Below are 27,097 nucleotides of genomic sequence, written 5' to 3' on the forward strand. Positions count from 1 at the left end.
GTCTAGGATGGCAAGGCAAGACATCTGCTTCCTCTAAACTGATCTTGTACTCTTTCATTCATGTTTTAAACAAACAAATTAAGAAGTCCTGTTCAGAAGTTGTTTGGCATGGAAAGGATTGGTACTACATAGTTGATTTGTTATATTAACTTAGTATCTGCTTTGTAGAGGATTAAATACTCAGCATACACTTGCTAAAATACTTTTCAAATAGAAATTTAATTTGAATTTTTAAAAATGCATAGCAGCACCTAATTAACTTACAAAAACCTCTGTTCTTTTATATGATCTTTTATGTCTGTTGTTGCACAAAAGAAAAAGGGCATGCAGGTAAGCAGAATCAGACAAAATGAGAATAATTAAAAATTCAAGAAAGAAAAATCAATGTAAGATGAAAAAATATTACTACAATCCCATGGTTTAGTAAGTGCTTCAAAAGCAGCAGTAAAGAGATTTAAATACTCAGGTTGGGGGGGTTCTGGTTTTTTAATGAAAATTCAGTACCACTGGGACAAGGACAGAATTTAACTTCTTGCATAAGCTGCACAGGCACCTGCCTGTTGTTGTTTTGTGGCTGAAGCCAAGTGAGAGGGTTTGCCTGGCAGTGCTGTGGCTGCCTCTGCACCCAGCCAGGAGAGTGGGTGAGCAGGGAGCAGCCCCGAGGCAGGGCTGGATGGGTGCTTTGAACTGCAGCAAAACTCTTTATCTCTGCCATCACTGCTCCCCTCCTCATGGCACAAACACTGCAATGGAAGATAGTATTCTTCATCCAATAGATGGGGATGATTAAAAACTTAACCAAAAATGAGGCTCTGAGTCATTACAAAAAGCCTTTAATTTTCTGTCTGGTAAAGTATCATGAGCATTTTCCCTCTCACAGAGCAAGGCATAAGATGATTTGGTTATTCATCCTGGAAAAATAATTTCCTCTCAAGGAGTTAGAGGAGCCAAGCGATTGTTGCAGTGCATTTTTCCCATTAGATAAATTTAAAGCTTATTGTGCTGTTTCTGGTCTGCTTAGATGGTTAAAAGCAGTTGAAGAATTACTTACTGAAAATGCAATGTCAAAATATGCCTGCTATTTGCAGAACTTAGTGCATTGATGAAATAGTAATTTCTTTTCCTTGATCCCCATAGGCTCTTTTATTTTTTTAATTTTTTGTTAATTTATAAGTTTTTTGTTTCTTACTTTAACTTTTCCATTTAATTTGGGCTCTGGCTGTATTTTTTTTTTTTTTTTTTTTTTTTTTTTTTTTTTTTTTTTTTGCTTAATACTAAGGGACCATTTATCATCTCTTCCAGCTTTTGAAGTTGTTTCTCTGCACTAAGCTAAAAACTTGTAACTACCTCTTGAGAGTTACAAACTGGAAAGACCTGAAGCAAGTGTGGCTGAGGTATCAGTTTGCTTCTTTTAGGAGCTATATGCTGATGTTGGAAAGTGTCTAGGAAACAATCACAAGCCAAAAACAATAATCTGAATTTCTCCAATAAGATACTCAAAAATACCTCTGTTAGTCTGAACTGCCTACAATATTTTGTTGTGCAGATTATAGGACTAGTGCTAGAATTGAAAGAGAGCTGCTGTAAATGTTTTATTCCATGTAAAGATTTGGTTTGAATGTGACATACAGTGAAGTGGTGCTGTGGAAGTGTCTGAATCATTAATTTCTAGCTTCTGTGCTGTGTCCTTTAAGAAAAGGTCCTTTAAAAATGCTGTGCCCCCATGCCCTATTTTCTGGTTTTGAAGCCCCCCAACCCAGTAGGTCTGCCTTCCTAATGCCCCTCATCACCCACGTTATGCTTTCAATGCCACAGGGAGGAACACGCTTACGTGGAGAAGTGCTGGAAGGACGTCAGAGTGGGGGACTTTGTGCAGCTGCAGTGCAATGAGATTGTCCCAGCAGACATCCTGCTGCTCCACTCCTCTGACCAGAATGGGATCTGCCACCTGGAGACCGCCAACCTGGACGGGGAGACCAACCTCAAGCAGCGCCGCGTGGTGATGGGCTTCAGCAGCCAGGTCAGTCTGGGCATGAGGCCACAAATGGGCTGTGCAGCCCACAAAATGGGCACATTTGTCTCCAGACACTGCACAGGGGGGTTTATTTCTGCGTGGCAGCTGGAAGAAAGCTGGTGGTCCCCTGCCAAAGCATCAGTGGGTTTCCTTATGGACTCTGTGTCTCTGTTGCACCTGACACACCCAACTCACTGCAAAGGCAGGTGGAGGTGTGAGAGCTCAGCTGGAGGTGCTCTAAGGCACTCTGGGTTGGAAGTTTAATAGGATCTCAAGGTAAATTAATTTATTTTTAAAGTTAAATGTTTGACATCAGTTTGTGATTCAGTTTGAATTCTTAAAATCACTGTTTATGTTTCATAGGCAGTATCATTTCCTTTTTACTTTTTCCTTTCCTTTCCTTTCCTTTCCTTTCCTTTCCTTTCCTTTCCTTTCCTTTCCTTTCCTTTCCTCACCTGGCTCATGTTGGATAAACCTGAAGTAAACTAGAAAATATGACTTACACATTGTTGTTACATTTTCAAGTATCTTTAAACACAGAGCAGGGCAGTTTTTCAAATAACCCAGAACAAGTTTAAGGAGTGGTAGTACATGAGGACAAAGACTTTGTTCCATTGGAATCACTCCGGCAGACAGGAAATAACTCACAGATAATTCTAGGAATTACATTAATTTATTTAGCAATTAGTACCAGTGCTACCAGGTAGGTCTTTTGGGGTTACTGGTATGTGGGACACAGCTGCCAGGGAGCAACCAGACATTAAATAAAAGCAGAACATTTCCATGGCCAGTTGAGATCAGGTGCTGTACTTGTGTTATTTGCTTGTTGTTCAAATGGAAATCACTTTTCAAAGACAATTAAGGGCTTTCCCATATTGTGGCATAGCACAGGCCTTTTCCAGTGCCTTCCTTTATTCCTGAGACACACTGGAAATTTAATATGTAAAGATTTAGCAGAAAAACAGTAATCTGGCTACTTAACATTTTTAAATGTTGTATTTTTGTCATGTAATGTTCTAATTTACATGTTAGATTTTCTACCTATGTTTCATTTTAGAGGAGAGCAGGCTGCTGCTCTACCATTACACAAAAAGCAAAATTTTGCCTCAGTTGTTCATAATGTGTGGAAGGCTTCCATTATATCAGAAAATACCCCTGTGCTAAATTATGCCCCTGACTGCCTATTCATGGTGATTTTCTTTAGATTTTGAGTTGTTATTGAGATAAACTCTATGCCCAGGAATAGAGTCTGTACCTAAGAACTCCTGTTACATTAACAGGGTGGAACAAAATTCTGGCCGTGGTGGCAGCCATTGCTCAGGAAGGTCAGAGCTGACAATAGTTCCTGAATCACCCTGCTCTTGTGCTGTGTTTGTGTAAACAGTGTGCTGCATAAAAAACCCCAGTGGATGTGGTATCACACTGCAGGTTTTGGTGTGATAAAACCTTGTTCTTCCTTGTTCTTTGAGCTTTGCTTAGTCCTGTGATTTATGAACTGCCTGAAACCCCCTCAGATGTAATTGTGCCTATAAAGTGACTCTTTAAACAGGGAGGAAATAAATACATATTAGCCAGTTCTTCAGTTGGGTTAGAACTAACTGGGGTTAGTTCTTGAGTTTAGGATGCAAGAAAGGTGGGGAGAGAGATTTACAAGAGCATGGAGGGACAGGACAAGGGGGAATGGCTTCAAACTGACAGAGAGTAGGTTTAGATGAGGTATTAGGAAGAAATCCTTACCTTTGAGGGGGTGAAGCCCTGGCACAGGTTGTCCAGAGAATTTTTGGGTGCCCCATCCCTGGAAGTGTCCAAGGCCAGGTTAAACTGGGCTCTGAATCAGCCTGGTCCAGTGGAAGGTGTCCCTGCCCTTGGGCCCTTGCTCAGAGCCCCATCCAGCCTGGCCTTGGACACCCCCAGGGATGGGGCAGCCAAAAATGCTCTGGGCAGCCTGTGCCAGGGCCTCACCACCCTCACAGGAGGAATTTCTCCCTAACATTTAATCTAAATCTACTATCTTTGTTATATTCACGTAAAATGAAGACAAGTGTTTCCAATAATTTGCATCTGTGATGTCTTGTTCAATACACAGCATTTTCTTCATTTAATTCAAGCAGTTGTTATTCCAAGAGGAGGAAATGCTCAGCTCTTCTGAAGCTTTGGTTCAGGCTGAATGAGTTAAAATGTCTTTGTCTCTACTGCTAGGGCAAGTGTTCCAGCCCTGGTGGTCTAAATTAAGTTTTTTTGGTGTTTATCATTTAAAATACTCGTTGGATCTGACACTCAGTCTGTTTTCTCTTGTAGGATACTGTGTTTGAACCAGAATTTTTCCAAAACACCATCATCTGTGAAATGCCAAACAATGATCTCAATAAATTCAAAGGTTATATGTAAGTATTTGTTATCCATAAATACATTTTTGATCTGTACTTTCATAGTCCTCTTGGAGAAATTGGATGGAAGGAACGTATTTTGAGGAAATTGATGGTTGTCACTATTATCTATTCCCAGATTCAGAAGTCAATATAAAATGTAGACTTGGACTCTGTTTTGTGGTGAGGTAGAACCAAGGCTTGGCATTGCATTTACAGTTGTTTCCTACAAACTATTTTCCCAGATATTCAGCTCTCTTCAAAACTTAGACATAAGCTCATGTACACATGACCTGATGATTAGACTAAACTAGATTTTAGATAAATCCTTCTAATTGTTTAAGGTATCCAGGTGCATGGCTCTAGTTTCTTCACCTTTACAGCCACAGGGAAAAGGTGTCCAAGATCTAATAAACAATCCAGAGTTTCTTCTTATTAGAAAGGTAGAAAAGTCAAACATGCATGAAAAATGCTATTGAACTGATGCACTAGACTAGTATAAAAAAGTAGGGTAGCTTTCTTTTTTGTCTTGCTTCATTAAATAATTCTGGTATAGGCATAACAGCAAATTCAGCAAATTTAAACCCATTTATGAATTATAAGGCAAATTTCTGTGTCATGGCTCATGACTTAAAATCCTCTTACCCTCCAACCCAGATGAGCTTATTCCCACACCACAGCAGAGATTGTCCAAGGTTCCTACTGCCCCAGACCAAATGCATGCCCCATTGTCAAGTAAATAATTGAACTGCAAGAATGTGCCACCATCCTCATCCATGCCCCAGCTTTGCTGAATTTACCAGTAGCTAAACTAGGAGTTAGTGGCTCTGGAAGAAGCAGTGAGTGTTGCACCTGGAGGAGCTGCAGATGTCTGGGTCTGTGACAGAGCAAACCAGGGATTATCTCCCATTAGCACTGACCATACCTAATCTGGTTTGAGGCTGTGCCCTGTAGGAATGGTGTGCCTAACAGCAATGCCAATTCTCCTCTGCTGCAATTTCTTACAAGGGAAAAAGAGGTCGAGCTTGTATTGATTGCTGGCTGTGGCTGTTGGCTTCAGGGACCACTGGGTACAATCTAAATTGAAGCAATCCCTCCAATTAGCAAAGAGCACTGATATTAAAGAAATGTAGGAGATATGTCACAAGGAAACACAAATACACCCCCTTAGGACTCAGGACTGGCTTCAAAATATTCAACTCTCAACTGAAAGTTTGTAACAGAAATCTCTTTGGTGAATGCCTATCATCTCACTTTCTTGATGGAACATGGAATTAGCTGCCTTTCTCTCCCCTCTTCAGGAACAGAAGAAAGTATTTGCTAGGGAAAATTACTTGCTGAGAGTCAGTGAAGTTTCTGTCTTTGGTCTGCTGAGATTTGAGCTATTTTGTAAACACAAATTATTTGGAGCAGGCAACCTTCTTGTCCATGAACCCTTAATAAATTATTGAGGCTCTACTGCCTTGCTATAAAATAGCAGGAACACTCTCTGATAAAAAATGATAAGAAATAACTTGGTGACATCCATCTGACATGTCCAATCACAGAAAATCCTGTTCAAGGGGATGCAAGAAGTCTTCTATTAAATGAGTTCCCCAAGGCTGAATTTAGATTCCAAGAAAAACAGATTTCTGGCATTATGTTTCTACAATTCCACCATCTGTAGGTTGTTGACACCTACACCTTTTCCCATGGCAAGTTTAAGTTGTGTAATCATGTGCAGCTGCACTTAGACATTGGACTTCACTCAGCTCTAATATAACCTAGCCTTGCCCTTCATTTGAGAGATGAGACTCTTTGCTGGTAATGAAACACAAAACACCAAATAGAAAGTAGAGAGAGATTATTATTCTAGGAAAAAAAAAAGGTCTTTTCCCACCCTGACCTTTACACGACAGAACAAGACAAAGCATCTGAAATAGAAGCTTTCAGCTTTGGTAAAGATCTCAGGAGGAACCTACCAGTGTAAAATAAAAGCTGTGGGTAGGGGTAGGTGTGTGCCATTAATTTACAGAGGGAAACAACAAATTTCCTGCCCGATGGGCACTGACATTTTGGTTTTCACAATTTGTGCTGCAAGCAGAAGGATCTGGTCAGTGATGGGGCACCTCTGGCCAGGATGAAAATTCTTCTGTCCAGGATGAGAAGGAGGAAGAGCCCTCAGCCCAGAGGCTGCTTCAATGGACTGAGATTCACAATGACTTTGATGGAGTCACAGAGGCACTTACAGGGTGTAGATGTATTCATCTGAACCTCTGCTCTTCTTTCTAAAATAAATTTGGCTGTAAGAAGTTGCAAAAGGACTCTTGTTTTCTTTCATAAGATATTGAATCTAGCGGATAAGTTTCCAAGTGAAAGCCAAACTTGCTTTGTATTGGCATCATGACACAGTGGTCTTTAAAGGAAAGAATTGGACTTCTCTGTAACTTTTTGCTGGAAAAGTTTCCTTGAAACTGAGGGAAATAAAAGCAAAAAAGGGCCGTGAATTTGAAATAAAAAATTACTTTATTTCAACTTGAAACAGACATGCACATGAATGAAAATTTTCTTTAACACTCCATTAGAACAGAACAATTAATTGCTCCATTTGATTGTATTTCTTCTAGGGAGCAGCCAAACCATGAACAGGTGGGTCTCAACATTGAAAACCTCTTGCTTCGTGGATGTACAATCAGAAATACTGAGGCTGCAGTAGGAATCGTTATATATGCAGGTAAGATGTACTTTTTATTTAGGTAAACTGAGAATTTCCCTGTAAATATCCTTAAAAAAATAACTATAGTCTAATATTGCAACATAATTTGACATTTTGTTTTAAAAACTGGTAGTGAACAGAAAAAGTATATAACCTTTTTTTTAAGTGAAGGTATTACTCATCCATCTCCAAATCCAGCAAGTCTTGCACTGGGTCTTTGGCGAGTGACAGTATCCTTGTGCATGTCAAATATCTGGTAAAAATATCCAGACAAGTAAAAAATTGCTCAGGTGTATTTAACCCTCAGCTCTTGCTACATTACTAATTCCATCTGTCATAAAATCTACACAGCTGCCCTAAGGGAGGTCTCACTGGCTCCTCAGGGTAGAAACTGGAGCAGCTAAAGAGCTAATTAGGAAAAAAAAAAAAAAAAGTCATCTGTGAGTTTCATTCATCCATTCAATCTGTCCAGTGCCAGCAGGCAGTGAGGCAGCAGCTGGAGGTGGCAGAAAAGGCAGCAGCAGCAGCAGCAGCAGCTCAGGTTTGTGCTGACACAGACAGAGTGTGTCTGTGCAACCATGAACTTCATGCAGGAGACACATGGACAGAGAGAGACAGTGGTGGTGCCCAGATCAATGCAGCAGTGCCAGGTTCAGCAGTGGGTCACTTCATCTGCTCCTCAGCATCTTTTACCTTTGGAGTGCTACCATTGCTTTTACTCAGTGAGCATGATTTATCATTGGCTTTGCCAGCTGTGTCCTCTTCTGCATCAGACAGAGTGTATCAGCTTCCCTCTTCTTTGCAGATTAAATACAAGTCAATTCAAACACAACAATTAATCCTATTAGCCATTATTATCTTTCCAGTAGAGTTATATTAACTGTTTTATGCCTAATCAACAGCAAGGGGTTCAGGGCTGAGCCACCTAAGAGAAAAGAGAAGTCACACCTTTAGAAGAGCTGAGATTCATCTCCACAGCCTGGCATAATTTTCCTGACAACAGACTGTCTATTTCACTGCTACACAAGTGGGCTCTGAATGTCTGCAGCTCCCAAATGTTTCCAAGGCAGCTTTGCCTTTGCAGGTCTCTCACTGTGTCTCTGTGAACTCCACATGCAAGGATGGTGCCCACTGGGCAGAGGAGGAGAGACAGAGCCAAACTCTGTAATCCTTTCTTTTCCAAAGTAGCTACTGTATAAAAATCACAGTGGGTATAATTCCTGATATAATTCGAGTAATTTATCTTCCCTTCCCTGTTGCTGTTCCTCATTTTCTCCTGTTTAGCTCAGATTTCCCAGCATGGTCCCTTCACCACCAGCACAGATCCTAATGTGGATCTCCATTTATGATGCTTAAGCTGCCAGTAGAAAAGGTTGGAGCTTAAAAGTTTTTCCCAAGAATGGTGGTTTTCATATGAGTAGGTTTTCAAATCAATTTCCAACTGAGTTCTTATTGTTAATGTCAGCATAAAAGTTTTGGGGCTTTTTTCCTAAAATTAGACTGGCATCAGTCAGTATCAGCTTCATTTCTAGGGTTCTTTGACATTGATTATACTCTGGCTTTTAATCATGGTCTGTGACCTTTTCTGAACAATCAAGATCAGTCACATAATAAGATGGCACACTTTCCATTTTTATGACTCTATTACTCCTCAAACTTTCTTTCTAATGGGAGCCTTTGTGAGGAGTGCAGCCATCACTTAGTGCAATTGCTTGGTCTGTGCAGTTCCCATCTGACCCGAGGACAGTTCTACTTTTCATGGCTACCCAAATTGTTCTGCACAAAGCAATAGCATAAAACACAAAAACCTCATTACAGAGTGACAGCCAATGTAGTTTTTTCATTCTGATTGGGACAGCATTAAGAATTATATGCTTTTCATATACTAAAGTACCAGAAAGAAGTTTTAGATGAGCCCATCAGCATCTAGAAATGGAGACAAGGTACCAATGGGGTGGTAGGTGAGGTGCTGTGCTTCACAGCATAGGAAAGGGTGAGGATTAGAGGAGAACAAGACATTTTATTTCTCATATTTCTGATTTTCTGTTCCTTAGAAGGTGATAACTGTGTTAGAGAAATGTCCTTTTCCTGATGATCACCTGAAGTGGAAAGGAATGGTAGAACTGATATTTGGAAATAAGCTTATCCCATTTTCTTCCTGAAATAAATTCATCAACATTTCTTTGAGGGTTTTCTGGGAGGGATTAGAGGGCTTTGGCTTGTTTTGATTTCAATACAAAGCATTCCATTATGCCTGACATAAAAGTGAGGAATAAGATTCACACAGCTGCTGGAGGAACAGAAATTCAAGCAGCAATGCTCTCCCCTTCAGTGTAGCTCTGTGGTTAAGAGAATTTTTTCACCAAAGGGAAGGCTTAGAGTTTGTTCTGAGTTCTGCCTGTGTGGCAGTGAACACAAATCTCCTGCCTGTTCACTGAATACCTGCCTAAGTGGAACAAGAGGGTTTGTGCTTATGTGTGAGTTGGAAGGACAGGAGCCCTGGCAGCATAAACTGGTCCCAGTGACACAGCTCCAGGTTTTGTAAATAATTACATATTCATTGGAATACTAAGCCAGAATCCCCAGCTCTTGAGTGAATGTCCTGAACATAAGGCTGGAGACTAATTTTCTCTCTAGCTCTCTTCTTAATTAATAACCACTGATGTAAACCTGGAATGAATATAGCAGGTGTGATTGAACTGCACCTAACTTCCAGTTCTTGGGTTAAATCACTTCCCTAGAGAAACCTAAAAGGCAGCTTGGAAAACAGTCCTTGTCACACACATCCTGCACATACAAATGAAAACTAAATACAAGCCTGCAGGGTCTGTGTTTTCAGGGAAAAGGACTGCAGAAATAAACATAAAAGATACAAATCAATATAACAACAGATGGTGTCCAGATATCCCAGTTGTGGAGCCACAGTTTAGATAACTTTAATAGAATTGAAAAAGTAATTTCTGCTTCTTGACTTCTTGCAGCACTCCTTTGTTTTTCATTATTATTATTATAGCAGCTCACTTATATCTCACTAAGTTTAAGGATTGGGGATTTTTTTATTTCTCATATGACTGTTTTGTCAGCACTTTACAATCAAATAATGAAAAGCTAAATATTATTGCTTTTCACTGATTTGTTGAATTTTATTTAATATACAAAATGTATCTAGTGGTTTTTGAATTGTTGCTGAAAAATATTCAAATGTAGGTTTTAGGAACCTGTATAGCAGCTTAACAATTTGTTCATAAAATGCAAGAATATAATACTATTATTAATTTTCTTGTTCTCATGGATATTTGGCTTTTGATACTTTATATAAAATTAATGACCCTAATTAATCTGCTGTCATTGGGACAGAAAAATGTATATGACAGCTGAAACCTGTGATATAATGGAGCTTTTTGGTAAACTTCAAGATTTAGACTGATGTAGTCAGTCAAATAGGAAGATGGACAAGAAAAGTTCTGAATGTCAACATTAGTCAGCCTGCTCTCAGCTGCGGGGAGAGTACTTTTTTTAAGAACCAAACCAAAATACAAACTATTACATAACCATGAAAATATTAATTTGTGTTTTGAAGGTCATGAGACGAAAGCCATGCTGAACAACAGCGGTCCTCGCTACAAGCGCAGCAGGATCGAGCAGAGGATGAACAGGGACATTTTCTCATGTGTGGGACTCCTGTTTGTGATGTGCCTTGTTGGAGCCATAGGTATGAAGCACTGACAAAAATCTATTTCCTAAATGGTGATTAAAATTGATGTTTTCATGAGTGAGATCTACAGCTGGATGCTCTTGGGGTCTTTAGGCTCCTTGTTCTTTCCAATGAGTTAAAATGACAAATCTGAGCAATTCAGGTGAAGGAAACATGGCTATAAATGTTTCAGAAAGATTCATCCCCACCATGGTATCATACATGTAAAGCAGGAGAAAGCCATCCTGTAGGAATTGTAGGAATCATTGCAGGAATCAATATTTGTCAGCTGAGATCTTCCTTCCTTCATGAGGGGGTGTTTGTTCCTTGTGCGTATCAGCAAAAGTAAAATTATTTTGCTTTACTTTCATTTCAGTAGTGTCTTACTCTAATATGTTTGGGAGTGGTATTAAACAGAGACACACAGTTTAGAACCCATGAGCTGCTCATAACTAATTCATTCAGTTTACATCCTCCACGGCTTCCTTCCTTCTCAAAAACCCCTTTACATCAGGCTGTGAAATGGATTAATTGCTTGGAACAGCCTGCATTTTTCTGGGGTCCTTGCAGGTGAGCACATGTGAATTTATTAACTGGGGTTTGGTAACTGACTGGAGTTTACTGGACTGGTAATCTCACAAAGATCATCTTCACTGTGTGTAAGCACCTGCTTGCCTTCCAGCTCTGATGGCAACCTGTCCCAGGCAGGTCAGAATTAACAGGATCTCATCATTCAGAGCAAAGGACCAAATTTAAAGTGTACTGACTTTTGAATGGGGCAATGCTTTAAGGAGATAGCAGGGGCTCCCATGAGCCCCTTTTTCTTATAATGGATTTTGTTTCAGTGCCACTTTACTCAGCGCTACTGCTCTGATTAAGCAACTGCCAAATCAAGTTTTCCTAGAGGAAATGTGATGTGGCACCAGTCACTCATCAGGTGTGATGCCATGGGAAGTAAGGGCCATCCAAAACAGACGAACACCTGAACTGGCTTGATCACTTCTTTAGTATTACTGCTTCATGTTGCAGTGGGACTTTTGGTACCAAAATGGGATTTCAGTTTCACAACTGAGCTCTGTGTGTGGGAGAGATTTTATTTTCCTTGTTCCTTGGCTGCTGTCATATGAATTTAGAGACTTGCCTTGTCCGGTGTGTAGGGGCTCTTGAGTAATAAAGTCCTTCAATTTAAGGTTAAAAGAAGTCTCAGATGAAAAAAATCAGCATTTGAAAAATAATTTATCTAGTCAGGTTAAAAAAAATATTCATCATCTAAGTTAAACATATAAAAGTATAAAAAATCCATTACCTTTCAGCCATCCAAAATCCAGAGTCTCTGCTGTGAGTTGTTGCTTTGCAGCCTTGTCTGAATGTAGGGTTCTAGGAAAAAGTATCACTGGTGGATCAGTTATCAGGATTGTTCTTGCATACAGTAAATTGTACAAATTGGGGTAAGAAGTAGCGTGTAGAGCAGAATTCTCCTTGTTCAGATGTGACTGTGGGGTGAAGCAGCCAAAGAGCATTGCTGAAACAATTTGAATATTTTTGGCAGCATTTCAGTAGGCAGATGCTGCAAAACAACTGCTTGGTTAACTGCTGTTAATGGAAGTTTTATTTGAGCTGGACTGATAGAGGTTTTTGGCATCTGGACAAATTATGCAATGAGGGAAGAAAAGATGTTTGCCTTAGCTCTGTGGGAAGCTTCAGATGCTGTAAATTTAGTAACTCCTTGACAAAAGTTTATTTTATATGGAAAGTGGTAAAACAGTTGTCATGGGATGTTGTTAAGTCCTGGAACAGAGGCTTTGTTGTAGCAGTGCAATGATATCTACTACTGGTATTTAAAACATGGAGGAAGAAGCAGTTTGAGATATGATTTAAATGAAGGAAGGTAAAGATGAGTTGCCCAGACTGAATTTAGGGGATTTGTCAACTCTTAACAAAGACAGATTGAAATCAAGAATGGTCAGGGAGAATAAGAAATATTTTAGTTTGTCTGCATACAAAGGTTCTAAGGTTTACTTCTATAAGAGGAAAGAGTCTTCAGCTCTGAGGATTTTCATGGATAGGTGATAGAGATGGAGTCTTCCAGCAGGGAAACACAGAGTGAGAAAAGATCTGTGCAGAGCTAAGAGCCATGGGAAACACCTGCCGAAGCAGAGGTGAATGAAAATATCCCTGAATACTCATTTGTCACTTATTTGTCAACAAATCAATTGTGTAGATGTGCTACAGAGCTCTGCAGGTGCTCTGCATTCTCCAAAAGATTTGCAGCATTGCTTGGGGAGCACAGTTTTGGAAATGCTGTCTCTGTTTTGTTAGAGCAGTCCATATCTGCACATTTCAGCAGCTTTGTCCCTCACTCCACTGCTCATTTCGGTCTTGTGTCTCATTCCCACAGGGCATGGCATCTGGACAGGAAAATTTTGGGAGCATCCACCTTATGATGTCCCAGACTGGAATGGCAATTTTGTGGCTCCAGTTCTTGCTGGCTTCTACATGTTCCTGACAATGATAATCCTGTTGCAGGTAAAAGACAAAAACCTCTCTGTTACCTCCAAGGAAGAAGCTACTCAAAATTGAGTATAATCACTAATGAACAATTAATATCAATTAATAGCTGTGCAGTGCCTTCTTAATCCTATTTGAAAATATTGCTAGGAGTGTTTCAAATCAGCCAAGTGTGAAATAATGTTTCTTTTTTTCTTTTTTTTTCTAACTTCATTTTTTTTCTTGCTATTGAACAGCCACAAGGATATAGATAGGAAGTACATGTATAATATCTTTAACTCAGAATATCTAGCAGATGCAAAAAAGATATATACATTCAAATGCCAGCTTTTTTTTGTCTGCCTATATCCAAAATTCCGAAATAAGAAGGCCACTTAGCAGCTCAGAAAAACAGTGAAATAAAAATTGCCAATTTACCAGTGGGGAATAATAACTAGGTATGGTTCATCTGGTCTAGGAAAGAAGCTAAATTAGAAGTAGGATACTTGTATATCTGAGTGTGATTAAGCCTAATTGAGAAAGAATAATTTATTGGGTGAGGGAAAAAATTACATTTACTTTTCAGATTTCTTGATGCCAGTGCTGAGATTTAAGTGGACAGAATTTCTTTAATATTAACAAAATTTGAATATAACTTTCAGAGTTGCTAAGAGATTCCTTGGGGGATTATTCTTCATTACTGGAACAGAATATTCGTGCATCTTAAGAATTCATTTTTCTTTCAGGGCAAGGAAGCTTGTGGGTGGAAAGTGTTGTGTGAAAAGTAATAGTTTGTGAAACTTTTCTGCACTAAGAGTCTATGCTAGTCCATCCTTTCAGAGTTTCAGAAGGGTGAGAGAGCGAATGATCCTATGTCTAGAAAATCTGCTTTGTAAGGGCATCGTATGAAAGACCCACCCTTGAATTTAGTACTCTAGGAATTTAGTCTTATATTTGCCACTTATCCCTGTTTCTCCATTGCAATTGTGTGCAGGATTTTTTTTTCATCCCTGAATTCATCAGCCCTAAAATATGTCTCCAGGAAGAGCTGTTTCTTTGGAAATCATTAGTATGCCTGTGCCAGGACATTGCTGGTAGAAAGCAGTGAAATTTATCTCACCCCTCACTGAGAATTTAAACTCTCTTTCAGATTTTAATCCCCATATCTCTTTATGTGTCCATTGAATTGGTCAAACTGGGCCAAGTCTTCTTAATTCACAATGACATTGACCTGTATGATGAAGAAGCAGATTTGCCCATCCAGTGCCGTGCCCTCACTATTACTGAAGACCTTGGACAGATCCAGTACATCTTCTCAGACAAAACTGGGACACTGACAGAAAATAAAATGGTATTTCGACGCTGTACTGTTGATGGAATTGAGTTTTCCCATCAGGAAAATGGTGAGAGACAGTTTTTTATACTTGCTTTTTTTGTCTGAGCAATTAAATGTCATTAATTTAAGTTTTAATACCTAAACATACTGAGCCCTCTGATGGAATGTAGAGTTTTGTGGAATAGTCACTTTTTTGTCAGAGACTGCTGTTACAGAGATTCACAAAAGTGAAGGTGTTTTAGATGATTCAGAAGGCAGATGGGAAAGGTTTTCCAGATCCCTCTGCAGGCACCTCCAGGATTTGCTCTGCATTCAAAGAGAACACTTTCTCTTTCATTTCTAAATGAACACCAGACGACCTTTTTTATAAGCTCACAAACTGATACAAGTTAATATTTAAACTCAGTGGGTCCATAAGTAATTATTTCTGTGACTATGTAAACGTACACTTCTGTGTGATATGAAAAATAAGGCACTCATTTCCTGGAGTGGATCCTGGCTGCAGTCCGGGTCTGGCGGATCCTGGCACTCGATGCTCGGAATTCATGGTGTTGACTCAGGCTCCTTCTTCGTCATCACTTTCATGCTCTGTGTAGTGGAAAGGATCCTGTTAAGCAGGTTAAGGATCCTGGCAAGCAGCTGCCAAAAAGATGTTTGTGTTCTGTGACTGAAAACATTAGCAGATTTGTGAATTACCATATTTCACTTTCCCGTTCCAACTGCAAAAAGCAGCTGAAGAGACGAAACATTAAGAGAAGCCCATAAAAGTGGCTGATCATTTTGAAAACACATTTTTATTTTCTTGCAATAATGACAGTGGCAATTGCCAGAAACTGCTGGACAGTGGGCCGTGAAATTTTTCTGGTGATGGCTTTTGAAATGTTTTGGCTTTGGTTTACTTTTTTTCAGATTTTTTTAGCTGATCAAGGAATTCCTCTCAAACTATGAAAAAAAAAAAATCAGTGAAGAATCAGAGGTTCATTTTTCTTTTACAGACAGGCGACTGAAAACACAGAGAGAGTTGGATTTAGAGGATTTTGCAAAGCTTCAGCACTTCACTCTTCCTCCCATGAGCCTGGAGAGACCAGGCACCTACAAGCCCAGCACGGTGCGGCCTTTGCGGAGGTGCCAGAGCGACCGAGCCCATTCCAAGGGCCACACCAGGAGCAGGTCCGTGGGTCGGCAGGACAGCAGCCAGTCCCAGGTGGCCTTCAGCAGCCCCATTGTGAGTACAGCAGCCTGGGCCAGCACCTTCTAACTTACCCTTCTGCTGCTTTGTGGATGGGAATCAGAAAGATAAATCTTCACCGACTCAAGAGGGTTCGATTCATAGCCTTGGAGAAGTCTAGATTGGTGTGAAAGGAAGATACACACATTGAACAGAGAAATCATCAACTTATGTTTCTATAGAATGTGCCTTAAATAAGAAACTGTACTAGACAAGGTGATGCAGAGTTTTATAGTGTAGTATTGATTTGTGGAACAAACAAACCCCACAATTTCTGTGAAAGTTGTAAAGCCAGTATGTTTATTACAGCACTGGATGCATGTGGGAATCGTTCCCCTAAAACGACATGTGTGCCTCTGGGAACTCCAGATCGTTTTTTATCTCCCTCTCAAATGCATATGCATGCAATTTCACAATAGGTTCATACATATTCATTCTACTGATTTCAGTGACATTTGCCGCTAATTCTTCTTTATCAGAAAGAATTCCTGGGTCAGGAGTCAGACCAAACAGCTATGTTTGCAAGCTACAGACTTAATTCAAAGATGTACATTTCACCTAAATCAAAATGGACTTCTGCTCTGAAAAATTTCAGTGTCTCAGTATTGTGATTTGAATAGAATAAGCTAAGAGTTATAATAGAGCTGGATGCTATAATAGAAACAAATATGTGTGCATGTAATAGGACCTTATTGGACAAAAGTAGAAAGTAGAAAGAAGTAAAGGTGGCAGGTTAGAAAAGGAAAACACTCCGTGGCAACTGTCCATTGGATTAGAAAGTTATATCCTGTCTGCAACAGAGAACTTGTGACCAAGGCTGACTGATTGCTGTCTTATAAATCTCATGGCCTTTGAGACTGATGTTATCTAATTAATAAATCATTCTTAGTCTGATTGTGGTCCTGTCCCTTCGATTAATGTGACAACAGCCACAGAGAGCCAATAGGTAGAGAGAAGAAATCCAAGCCTTGCTGGAGCTAAGAGAGGGAAGGGGGAGACAAAGAACCAGAGTCCTCAATTGGAGCATGCTGGCTGCAGTCAGAGGGGAGCAGGAGCTCCTGTAATTTAGGTCTGAAGCTTCCCAAATTCACCCACAGCCTAATTAAAGTCAGACTGTTCTGCTCTTCTTGAAAGTTTTTTAACAGACGTTTCAGACAAGGCTTTTGTGAACACTAAAAGGTCATACACTTTCAAAATTAGAATTCCAATTAAAGTTAAAGGCCTGGAAAACCCATCCAAATCGTTTTATTAAAAAAAAAATAGCCTAATAAATGCAGAATTCTCAGAACTCTCTTTGCTGCAGTTGTTATAAGATCCTACTTTCCTCATTCAATTCTGCTGTCATGTAGTAAGTACCACTCAGAACTCCTACTGTTCTTGGAATATGGGAGTTCTGTAAATTGTTATCCCAGTATTTTCCAGCCCAAACCTCATGAGTTGCTGAGAACATCTCCGTGTATTCTTGAGAACCCATTAGCCATGACTTCTGAGAACTTCTTAGAGGTCGTGACTATTGAAGAATGATAAAGAAATTTCTTGTCAGTATATTTTCCAATTATATTTTTACTGCCAGGCCTTTTCTTTTTCTTCTAGAAATAAACATTTTTTTAATTCACTGTGAAGCAATATGTGAGGAACTAGTATCAAATGCCTCTTTTGTAGAAGAGCATTAAGCAGTCTTAGCTGCTCAAAGGTGTCACTCTAACTGGATAAATTGTTTTAATGCCCTATGACAATTGTGAAAATAGAGACATTTAGACATTGCACAGAGCCTGCCCTGTATGACCTTTAAATGAGACATAGTACTATCCTTTGCCACCTGAGCCAATTCCCTATTAATAAAATGGGAATAATACATTTTTGGTGTCTCTATAGTTCCTGCCCTTTGGAACTTGCATCACCTCATCTGATGCATTTTTACTTTGCTACAAATCTGCAGCATCCTGAGTACTCCTGGTATACAGAATGTGTTTGTAGACCTGTGTGTATGTCAGCAGACAGAAGTTTGTAAGAGAAATCCATTTTTCAACACTGGAACACAACAGAAAATTAACATTTACTCTCTACCTGTAGGAGTTCTTATGAATTAAGGGAGTGACAGTACATTTCCTTCTAGATTTAATAGTTCCAATAAGTAGTGCCTTGCTATTAGAACCATTTAATAAAGATTTTCATTGTCCCATGGTCATCAGGTTTTCATGCCATCAAGTAGAAGAAATGCTATCAGGTTAATGAGGAAACCTTAAAACTGAATGGCACTAGCCATTTTATATTGGCATTTTCACTAACAAAATTGTTAACATTGAAAAGGTGGCAAATTTAAATGATTATCATCATTAGTGCTGTTTTATTCAGTTTTCTTTTTTGCTTGGTTAGGGTTTTTAATATATGTTCAGACTGAAAATTCAGATCAGCGCTTTTTTCATTTAATGTGAAAAAGAAAATGAGAAAAATTTTTCTGATAAATATTGATTTTTTTTTTATTGTTTCATTTTTAAAACCTGTCTCTGATGCCACAATTAGCCTGTCAATTTTCAGTTTTTCCAGAGGAAACTTTTGAGTTCAGAAAGTTGCTGCTGAAGTGAAATGCCCAGTAGTGCATTTTCTGAATTTTAGAACATCTCAAAAGAAATAAAATTCTGAGATCATCTTTGTTTTGAAGATGCACTTCCTTCTAATTATCTAGTTAGGCAGCTTTTTGAAGGTATTTTCTAGGTCTAAATTCAAGAAGTCTATGATGTTGCCAGTTATTCCTTGAGGACAAGGGTGAATGAAAATAATCCTGATTAATTCTCTTCCAGGAAAAGGATGTGACTCCTGACAGCAGGCTGCTGCGGCGAGTGCGAGAAGCTGCCCTCCAGACTGAGAGCTTTCCTCCCTTTTTACACATGAAGACTTCCACATCCTTTACTGACTTTTTTCTGGCTCTTGCCATTTGCAACACAGTTCTTGTCTCCACAGCTACCGAGCCAAGACAAAGGGTAATCTAACTTTAAATACATGAGGAAAATGGGTCATGCTTCCATTTAACCACGTAGTGTCCAGTGAAAACTGAAACCATGAAAAACTGGTTTGTTTGAGAGTTGTCCTCTAGCTCCTTTACATTTTCTGTAATATCTACTTGCTTCCATGCCTGTGTATCCTTTCCTAGTTTGTCTTCTTATGTTTGATGATAGCTAAGGCTACCACAGGATCTGCACTTTTTTTCTTAGATATTGTATTATATATGCTGTAAGAACTTTGTTGAACACACTGGGTTTTCTCTGATCTGCCAGGCAACTGACAGAACTACAAGAGCTTCATTACATCTTTGCTTCAGAAGCAGAAATACAAATCACCATCAAATTTGGATGCCATCTCTCATATGAGTTCTCCATTAAATCCTTCCATCACAGTTAAATGGCAGGAGATGGGAAAAGGGGAAGTTGCAGTTATTACAGTAATAGTTATTACTATTGTCATTTAGGTGCAAAAAATAGAGAGAGGTTTTGAGAAGGCTCTTGAAGTTCACATTTATTTATTTTGAACCTTTGTTTTTTCTCCTATTTCTAGGTCACAATCCCACCACCAATAAAACCTTCAGGAATCACCCTGGAGAAGATTCATCAGATATTTCAAAGGCTAAAATTAGCAAGCCTTAGTCAATCTTTTTCATCATCTCAGTCTAGCTCACAACTTGGTGCCAGCTTCAGTGCAAAGAGCGCCGAGGAGCCTCTTGCTGTGCTGGAGAGCTGTGACAATGACAACGACGGCTCTGCCGGCAGTGGGGGCCAGGAGCTGCAGGACAAGGGCAGCACAGAGATCGGCACTGCTTCCTTGGATGAAGTTTTTAGGTCTGCAACCAACGCTTCTCTGCCAGCAGACTTTTGTTACGAGGCTGAGAGCCCGGACGAGGCAGCTCTGGTCTACGCTGCCCAGGCCTACGGCTTCGTGCTCGTGTCGCGCACGCCCGAGCAGGTCACGGTGCAGCTGCCCCAGGGCACGCTGCTCACCTTCGATATCCTCTACACCCTGGGCTTTGACTCAGTCAGGAAAAGGATGTCGGTGGTGGTGAGGCACCCTCTAACCAGGGAGATTGTGGTCTACACGAAAGGCGCTGACTCTGTAATAATGGACCTGCTGGACAGCTCCACCAAAGGTAATGAGCCGTTGTGTGAGACACATCTGTTGTGTCTCCTAACAAGAAGTATGCTATGGTCTTTTCTGCATGAAATATTATATCTAGATATTAGGAGTATAACAAAGAACAAGCTTTGTCTAGTATTATCCTTGGAGATCAGAACCGAGATATTTATTCAACTTCATAAGTGCTTAGAATATGGAATGGGATAATTAAAATTCACTGAATAATGCCAACCCACGGGGATTGTGTACTCTACAATAATACTGTCATAAGGGCCCGACCATTGTTTTTCAGGTTGTCAGCAAGAGTACTGCAATATTAATTTAAAAAACCACAAGTAATGTATCTTAAAGGAAATGTGAATTTTTAGCAAGATTTCAGCTTCTGCACAGCCAATACTTTTGAGCTTGTCAAGAACTTGGTATTGTAATGGAATCCACTTTTCTCCAATGCCCACTCTTTTTAATCTTAGGCCATTAGACTGAAAATTATCTGTACTTAAAATATGGAATCTTTTCCTTGTGTTTCACAGGTGACATTAACTCAGACAAGAGAATGAAAAGAATAAAAGAAAGAACACAGAAGCATCTGGACTACTATGCCCATGATGGACTGAGAACCCTGTGCATAGCTAAGAAGGTGGGAGAGCACCAGGTTCTGTACATGTCAATAGAATTGCTAGAAAAATACAGTGGTTATAATTCTGCTTCAGACAACCAGCCAGATATACCCATCTATTTGTCCCTCTATTTCCCTTGTCTGGAGTCTTTTTTTCTCTTTTTCTTCAATGTGACCCAATGAGGGATTTTTAGTCACTCTCAAAACATTTATCTCTGTTTCTCCTATAGTAACTCAGCTGACCTACTCTACAGTGCTTCCACGCAAGAAAGAGAGTCTGCAGAGCAGTCAAACTTTTTCTCTTTTGCTTGGCATTCAACTTTCAAAAATCTTGCTCTCAGCCTGAATTAGTGAATTTTAGTGTCATGCTTTCATACAGGAGTTGTCGCTGTGCAACAAATGGATCATATTCAAGCTCTGGAGAAATGCAGATCAGGCCTCAGAAACTGTGTGTTCTCAGCTAAGCAAGAGTTATGTGAGCAAGAGTTTCCCTATGTCATATTGTTGAGTCTCAGCTGTAGGTCATCTGTACAAACTACTTGTGGTTGCAGTTTTCTCTTGGAAAAGTCTGAGTTATTTTAAAGATGACACAGTACTTTACCAGTTTGGAAACGAGTGAAATCTCTGTGATCCGGAATGTTGGCATTCCTCTCTTATTTAAATTTCAAATAAACACTGTTTAAATTGTGTTATGCAGGTCTTGAATGAAGATGACTTTCAAAAATGGGCCAATTTTCGTCAGGAGGCAGAAGCTGCAATTGACAACAGAGAGGAGCTGTTGATAGAGACAGCACAGCATCTGGAGACCAAACTCACCCTGCTGGGTAGCTAAAAATAAGAATTGTCATTGCATGAAGTATCACTTGCTCTCCTGTGATAGTCTTGGCAGTATGGCAGACAACAGCTTATACTAATTTATATCTAAAATACTTCCTCTGTGGTTTGGAAATCTCCAGGCTGGGGAGATAAAATCCAATGACAGTGTCTATACAAGTTCTTCTGCATTTTGGGCAGCAGTAACTTTTAAAAAGTTACTTGAAGCTGTTGTATGCCCTGAGCAAAGAACATGCACATCAGCTGTTAGTGTGGCTCAGCTGACACAGTAGAAAATGAAGTTCCCACAGTTCAATCATGCATCCATATCCTTAGATAAACCTATAAAATGCCATAAATTAACTTCAGTTTTGGGCACAAATTCTGAGGGAATTTTGGTAATTGAACTGTATTATAAAATCCAGTATATTCAACATGTAGGTGTTCTGCCACTGAGTTCCTGCTGTTGTTGCATTGTTGTGCTTGCTTTGTGCTCTTCGTAAAAGGATGTTTAGCATTAAAACTTACATTGATTGACATTTCTGCATTATTCATCACTGTCATATCTAACAATATTCTGTTAAATTATGGAGCACTTCAGTGCTTTCTGTTCTATTTTGTTTGCAAACATTTTGTTCTTTATGACTTTGATTTTTGAAGTTGTCATTTTTCTTTGACTGCAATTCGTGCCCATACTTTGTTGAATTTCTGTGATTGCAAGTTATACCTCATATTATGGCTTCTCATAATCTCTGCAGTGATTTTAAAAATTAGAGTAATAATGCTAAATGCCATAAGCAGACCACATAAGAGGTAATGTAGATCTTGTCAGAGTCTGTTACCTTTGCCAATTACTAAGGCTCTCTGTGCTTTCACACTTTAATTTGCAAAAAGTGTTCCCTTAGCCTAAATCAATATCTATCTTTAATGTACCACAGTTACAGCATCTTCAAACTGACCTCTAGTGGAAGGGATAAGGAGTATTGTAACATTCAGATGGTCATTTCCCAACATCATCAGGATGAATGTTGGCATCTGCTTCTAAGTTTGTGCATGTTCAAAAAGAAAATGTACTGTACTGTTTCTTCTGCCTTTGATGGCTGAAGCAGCTGACTTGACAACAGAGACAGCATCCATTTAAACAGTCAAAGTTCATCTTTTCTGGTTGCTTTGATGCGACTTAATGCAGCATTTTTAAAATTCATATGCTGTGATTCCTCTGCCAGCACATTGTCATTTTGGATTATTAGGAAGAAATGAAATGCGTTGTTCTTGCAATGAGCAAAATGAAGAGACAGAACTTGATTGTTGACACATTCAGACCTTAATCCAAATGCAGATCATGCGCCTGCATGTTTGTTTGTTGGAAAAAACCTTGGTTCAATTCTCAATAAGTTCAGCAGCGTGATTGGAAAGCAAAGAGCTTTTTTTAAACAAGAAAATAGCAACTTGATTTTTTAACAAAAAGATAATTATTTCTCTTCTTTTCCTATTTGCCCAGGAGCAACAGGGATTGAAGATCGCCTTCAAGACGGAGTACCTGACACTATTGTGTCTCTGAGAGAGGCTGGGATAAAAATTTGGGTGTTGACAGGAGACAAACAGGAGACAGCAGTTAACATTGCATACTCCTGCAAGCTTCTGAACCAAAGGGACACTGTCTTCACCATTAACACTGAAAATAAGGTGAGTAAAAAAAGACAGAACACACAGAATTTGCTATCTTACCTTTTCTTTGTGTCTTGCAGTTTGGCATTCTGTTGCTTTAGACCTCACTTTACAAAGAACAGTCAAAAAGCCCCAAGTAGCATTAGGAGCAGTAGGCACAGTGAGCTCAGCTCTTCCAAGTCTGTGGAGGGCAGGCAGGGCTTCCCTGTGTGACAAGTTACACACCTGGGCTGTCTCAGCTTTTCCCCCCAGAGAACCAGGGTTACCAATGCAAGCTTGCTTTTCTCAATAAAGCTATTGTGAGGATTAAGTAAATACTGTTAAAATACTGACTGGTTTAGGCAGTTGCATGGAGCAGTGAGATGGCCTGGTTTCTAAATGCTTTTGTCTGCAGCTAGCACCTCTCCAAACGAGAAAAAACCCTGTGCAAATATCTGTCTCTTTCAATGTCATGGAAATAGAGAAACAGGCAAAGATGATGTGGAATGTGGCACAGAAAACATTCCAAGGTGTAATTCCATTTGAAACACAGATCTGCTTTAACAGGAAGCAGAATGAATACATTTAGGATGGAAATTAGACAGGGCTGGTGCCAGAGCAGAGATGCTGCAGGCAGGACCACCCTGGCTCCCAGAAATGCCAGCATGGGCATTTACCCACAGCAGCCTCTGTGGTTCCAGGCTCAGAAGCAACCTGCATGCACATGGAGACTTTGGGAACCCCCTTGGTTCAGGGGACACTGGAGTTTCTCCACAATAAGATTTAGTTCCCTCACTTTCAAAATTAAACCAAAGACAAATTCTGAAAGAGGCTCCCAATAGCAGCAGTGAGGGACACTGTAATATATACATTTAACCTGCTAATTTTGCCAAACTTAGGTCTTGAAGTAGTGTCAGTGGGAAGGGCCTCTCCTTACCCCTGAGCCCAGCAGATTATTCAAACACTGAAAATGAGATATCTTCCAAGAAGATGCAACATAATTAGGTAGCTTGGCATATTTTGTTTCAAAAGGCAAGTCAAGGCAAACCAGGAATTTCCACTGCTGGTTTTGGTTTGTTCACACAAAGATGACGTTTCTTCAATATTTTTAGGGGTTTTAGGTGTTCATGCTAGATGCAGGTTTTTATTAGATGTCAGAGGTACATTTGATTCCAGAACCTCCCACTTAAGAGTAATTTAAATCTTGCAAACATCCTACACATGTACCTTATGCTACATAAAGTGAAAATAACATTATAGAACTGAATCATCACTCAATAAAACTGACAGAAAAGGCAGAAAGAGGAGTGATTAGCTCCTCAGATATTCAGGACCACAGAAGGAGGACTTTGGGTACTAAGAGGGAGCAAAATAACTTTGATATCATTTTGGATTTTCTCTGATAGTGATGTGCCAGTTTAGGAAATCTGGATGGGAGGGGTGAGAGTTTTCCCCTTAAATCTGTTTCTATGTGGTACTAAGTCAATTCCAGTTGTTGGCATCTAAAAGGGGACTTGATCCAACACGAAGCAGATTCGCTAAGACAGAAGGACTTTGTGTTTGAGGCACGTGCTTGAAAAGATGAAGTTTTATTTCCGTTTCTAATTGTGACACATGCCTGATATGTGACTTAGAAAAGGCCTAACTCTGAAAGTTAGTGGGTAATTTTGAAAATGTGGACCTCTTGTTTCTCTTACCACAGTTTATTTTTTGTGGAAGCCAATGCTGCAATATCTCACACCATTCATATCAGAACTAGATTTTTCAATCTCCTTAAAAGAAAATATTTTCTTTTAATTTCTGAACTCTCAGCATAAATGTACACATGCCTTCCTGATGTAAAGATTATTATATTTTCTTTTAGAATAATTCCTTACCTCAGTTAACTGGCTGATAAAATGTGCAGTGTTTTCACTGAGGGATTGGATGCTGTCATTGAAATAATGTCCAATCAGATGAATCAGTGCATTTCTCAGTAAATTTCCCCTCATGTTTATCTGATAGGCTTAAACCCCCTGGCATGATTATACAAATATCCATTTGGCAAGGTGCTGCGCTGTAGATGGAGATAACTATTTCTAGACCCACGTCTGTTTTCTCACAGGAAACTTGTGAATCTCTCTTGAATTTAACCCTGGAAGAGGTGAAGAAGAATTACGAGTGCGACAAACCGCGCAGGAAGATTTTTGGCATCATCCCAACATCTCTGCCATCCCCTGAGGCCCCCAGCCCCGAGTTTGGGCTGGTGCTGGATGGGAGGACGCTGAACATCATCTTCCAGGGAGGTTTGGAGGAGAAGCTGCTGGAGCTGGCGCGGCACTGCCGCTCCGTGCTCTGCTGCTGCTCCACGCCCCTGCAGAAGAGCATGGTGGTCAAGCTGGTCCGGAGGCAGCTGAAAGCCATGACCCTCTCCATAGGTACTTCCTGCATCCTACCTGCCTACCCTGCGTCTCACAGGGACATGGCAGGTTCTGTCTTGGAGAGGAATGTGGGGGATGTATTGTATGGGGCAGATTTTTGTGCCTCAGGTAAGGGCGGTGAGGAAACAGCATTGATTAATCTGTCCTGATCAAAGCCCATATAAAAGCCCTGCTTCAGCTTTCACGAAGCAAATCCACCTCCTCTAAACAGATGAAGGCACTACAAATTCAGAATCTCCCAGCAGTCCCTTTCATGCACATCAGTACAAACACATGCACATATTGCCTCCAAAACGTCCTTGTTTTGGGCCTGGAAATCACTCATTGTTAGTCACTATTTTATCTTCTCATAAAGCCCTTTTCCTGTCAGATTTCCCTGGTGAGAACAGAATTATCTCCAGAGTGGTATTAAGCACTCATTTGCCTTTTACCTCCAAATATTGTGAAATGCTTTGAGCTTCCTTCCACACTTTTGGTAAATGATGCCACTAAAATCCTTGATGAATTGATTTAGATGACTCCAAACTAAACAAATACACCTCTGCGGACAAAAGAGAAAAGTCTATTGTATTTTTGAAATATTACTTTGCCTTACAGTTCAAACCATAAGCTTTCAGCCTACTGCTTCATTTACTTTACCAACTAACCTAATTTGCAATCTCCATATTGCAAGCAATAAGCATGGCTGTTCCTTCCCTGGAAATTTGGTTACATACTTAACATATTGCTGTGAGTTGAAATGAGCAAAATAATTCTTGAAACTGGCTTGTTACGTTGTCATCTGCAATCAAATTTATCATAGATTCAGAGAATTCAGTGAAATAGGGTGTTGCAAAACATGTTCCTGAGCATATGGATTTGGCCAAGCAGAAACACAAAATGATGGTGATCTAAATGGGATTGGGGTTGATGTGTCACCACCCAGCTGGTCCCAATGCTGGATTTTGCTCTGGTGGAGCCAGGGAAGGAGGGAGACCAAGACCAGAGCCTTGATGCTTGATGCCACACATCAGTTCTCCTGATCAAGATGCATGGTAATACAGAATATTTGAAATAATCAGCACAGCTGAGATTATTTCCTTCTTCTGATGGAGGCAGCCTTTCTTGCATTGTTATTGTTCCCTCCTGTTTTTCCACTCTAGGGGATGGTGCAAATGACGTGAGTATGATTCAAGCAGCTGATGTTGGAATTGGAATATCTGGCCAAGAAGGCATGCAGGTATCCTCTCAGTTTCTTTCCTCTTTTGTCAGGTAGTCCCTAAAGGCTTAATAAGTTTCATAGCAGCCCTACAGTCTCAAGTGTCATATTAAAAATGCAAGTTGGCATCATAAATTAATATGCAGTTTGTAATTAAGGGCCCAGCCACAAAAAAAAAAAAAAATAAAGAGCATTTTGAGCCAAAAAATTATCATGTGAGGACAAACCTGTGTTTGCTCATGAGACTGGAAAATTAGCAGATGTCTGCCCAGTGTTAGGTGAGCATCTGGTTTCTGAATCTTCTCAGCTGCTGCATTTCCAGGTTTCCAGGTTTTGTGGATTCTCTTCCATAATCTTCTGCCCTGTATCCTTTCCCATACATCCCCCTTCCTTATTCTCCTTAAATGGAGAGCTCTGCAGAGATAGAAAGCTCCAACTATGTTCTTGAGGTTTGTTGG

General features: G+C 39.9%; 1 protein-coding gene across 1 annotated transcript in view; it reads left to right on the plus strand.

The window, feature by feature from the left end:
• The window catches only part of ATP10B (ATPase phospholipid transporting 10B (putative)), a 45,769-nt gene that overhangs the window by 12,475 nt on the left and 6,197 nt on the right, over positions 1-27,097 (plus strand). The window contains exons 3-16 of the mRNA XM_059483910.1: positions 1,816-2,020; positions 4,313-4,398; positions 6,987-7,093; positions 10,656-10,787; positions 13,168-13,295; positions 14,407-14,659; positions 15,588-15,817; positions 18,622-18,801; positions 19,373-19,973; positions 20,476-20,582; positions 21,259-21,385; positions 22,876-23,060; positions 25,126-25,438; positions 26,584-26,660. Of these exons, the coding sequence (XP_059339893.1) occupies positions 1,816-2,020; positions 4,313-4,398; positions 6,987-7,093; positions 10,656-10,787; positions 13,168-13,295; positions 14,407-14,659; positions 15,588-15,817; positions 18,622-18,801; positions 19,373-19,973; positions 20,476-20,582; positions 21,259-21,385; positions 22,876-23,060; positions 25,126-25,438; positions 26,584-26,660 (2,731 nt within the window). The remainder of the gene's footprint in view (positions 1-1,815; positions 2,021-4,312; positions 4,399-6,986; positions 7,094-10,655; positions 10,788-13,167; positions 13,296-14,406; positions 14,660-15,587; positions 15,818-18,621; positions 18,802-19,372; positions 19,974-20,475; positions 20,583-21,258; positions 21,386-22,875; positions 23,061-25,125; positions 25,439-26,583; positions 26,661-27,097) is intronic.

This window comes from Ammospiza nelsoni, chromosome 16, assembly GCF_027579445.1.
Source record: "Ammospiza nelsoni isolate bAmmNel1 chromosome 16, bAmmNel1.pri, whole genome shotgun sequence".
Taxonomy (NCBI): Eukaryota; Metazoa; Chordata; class Aves; order Passeriformes; family Passerellidae; genus Ammospiza; species Ammospiza nelsoni.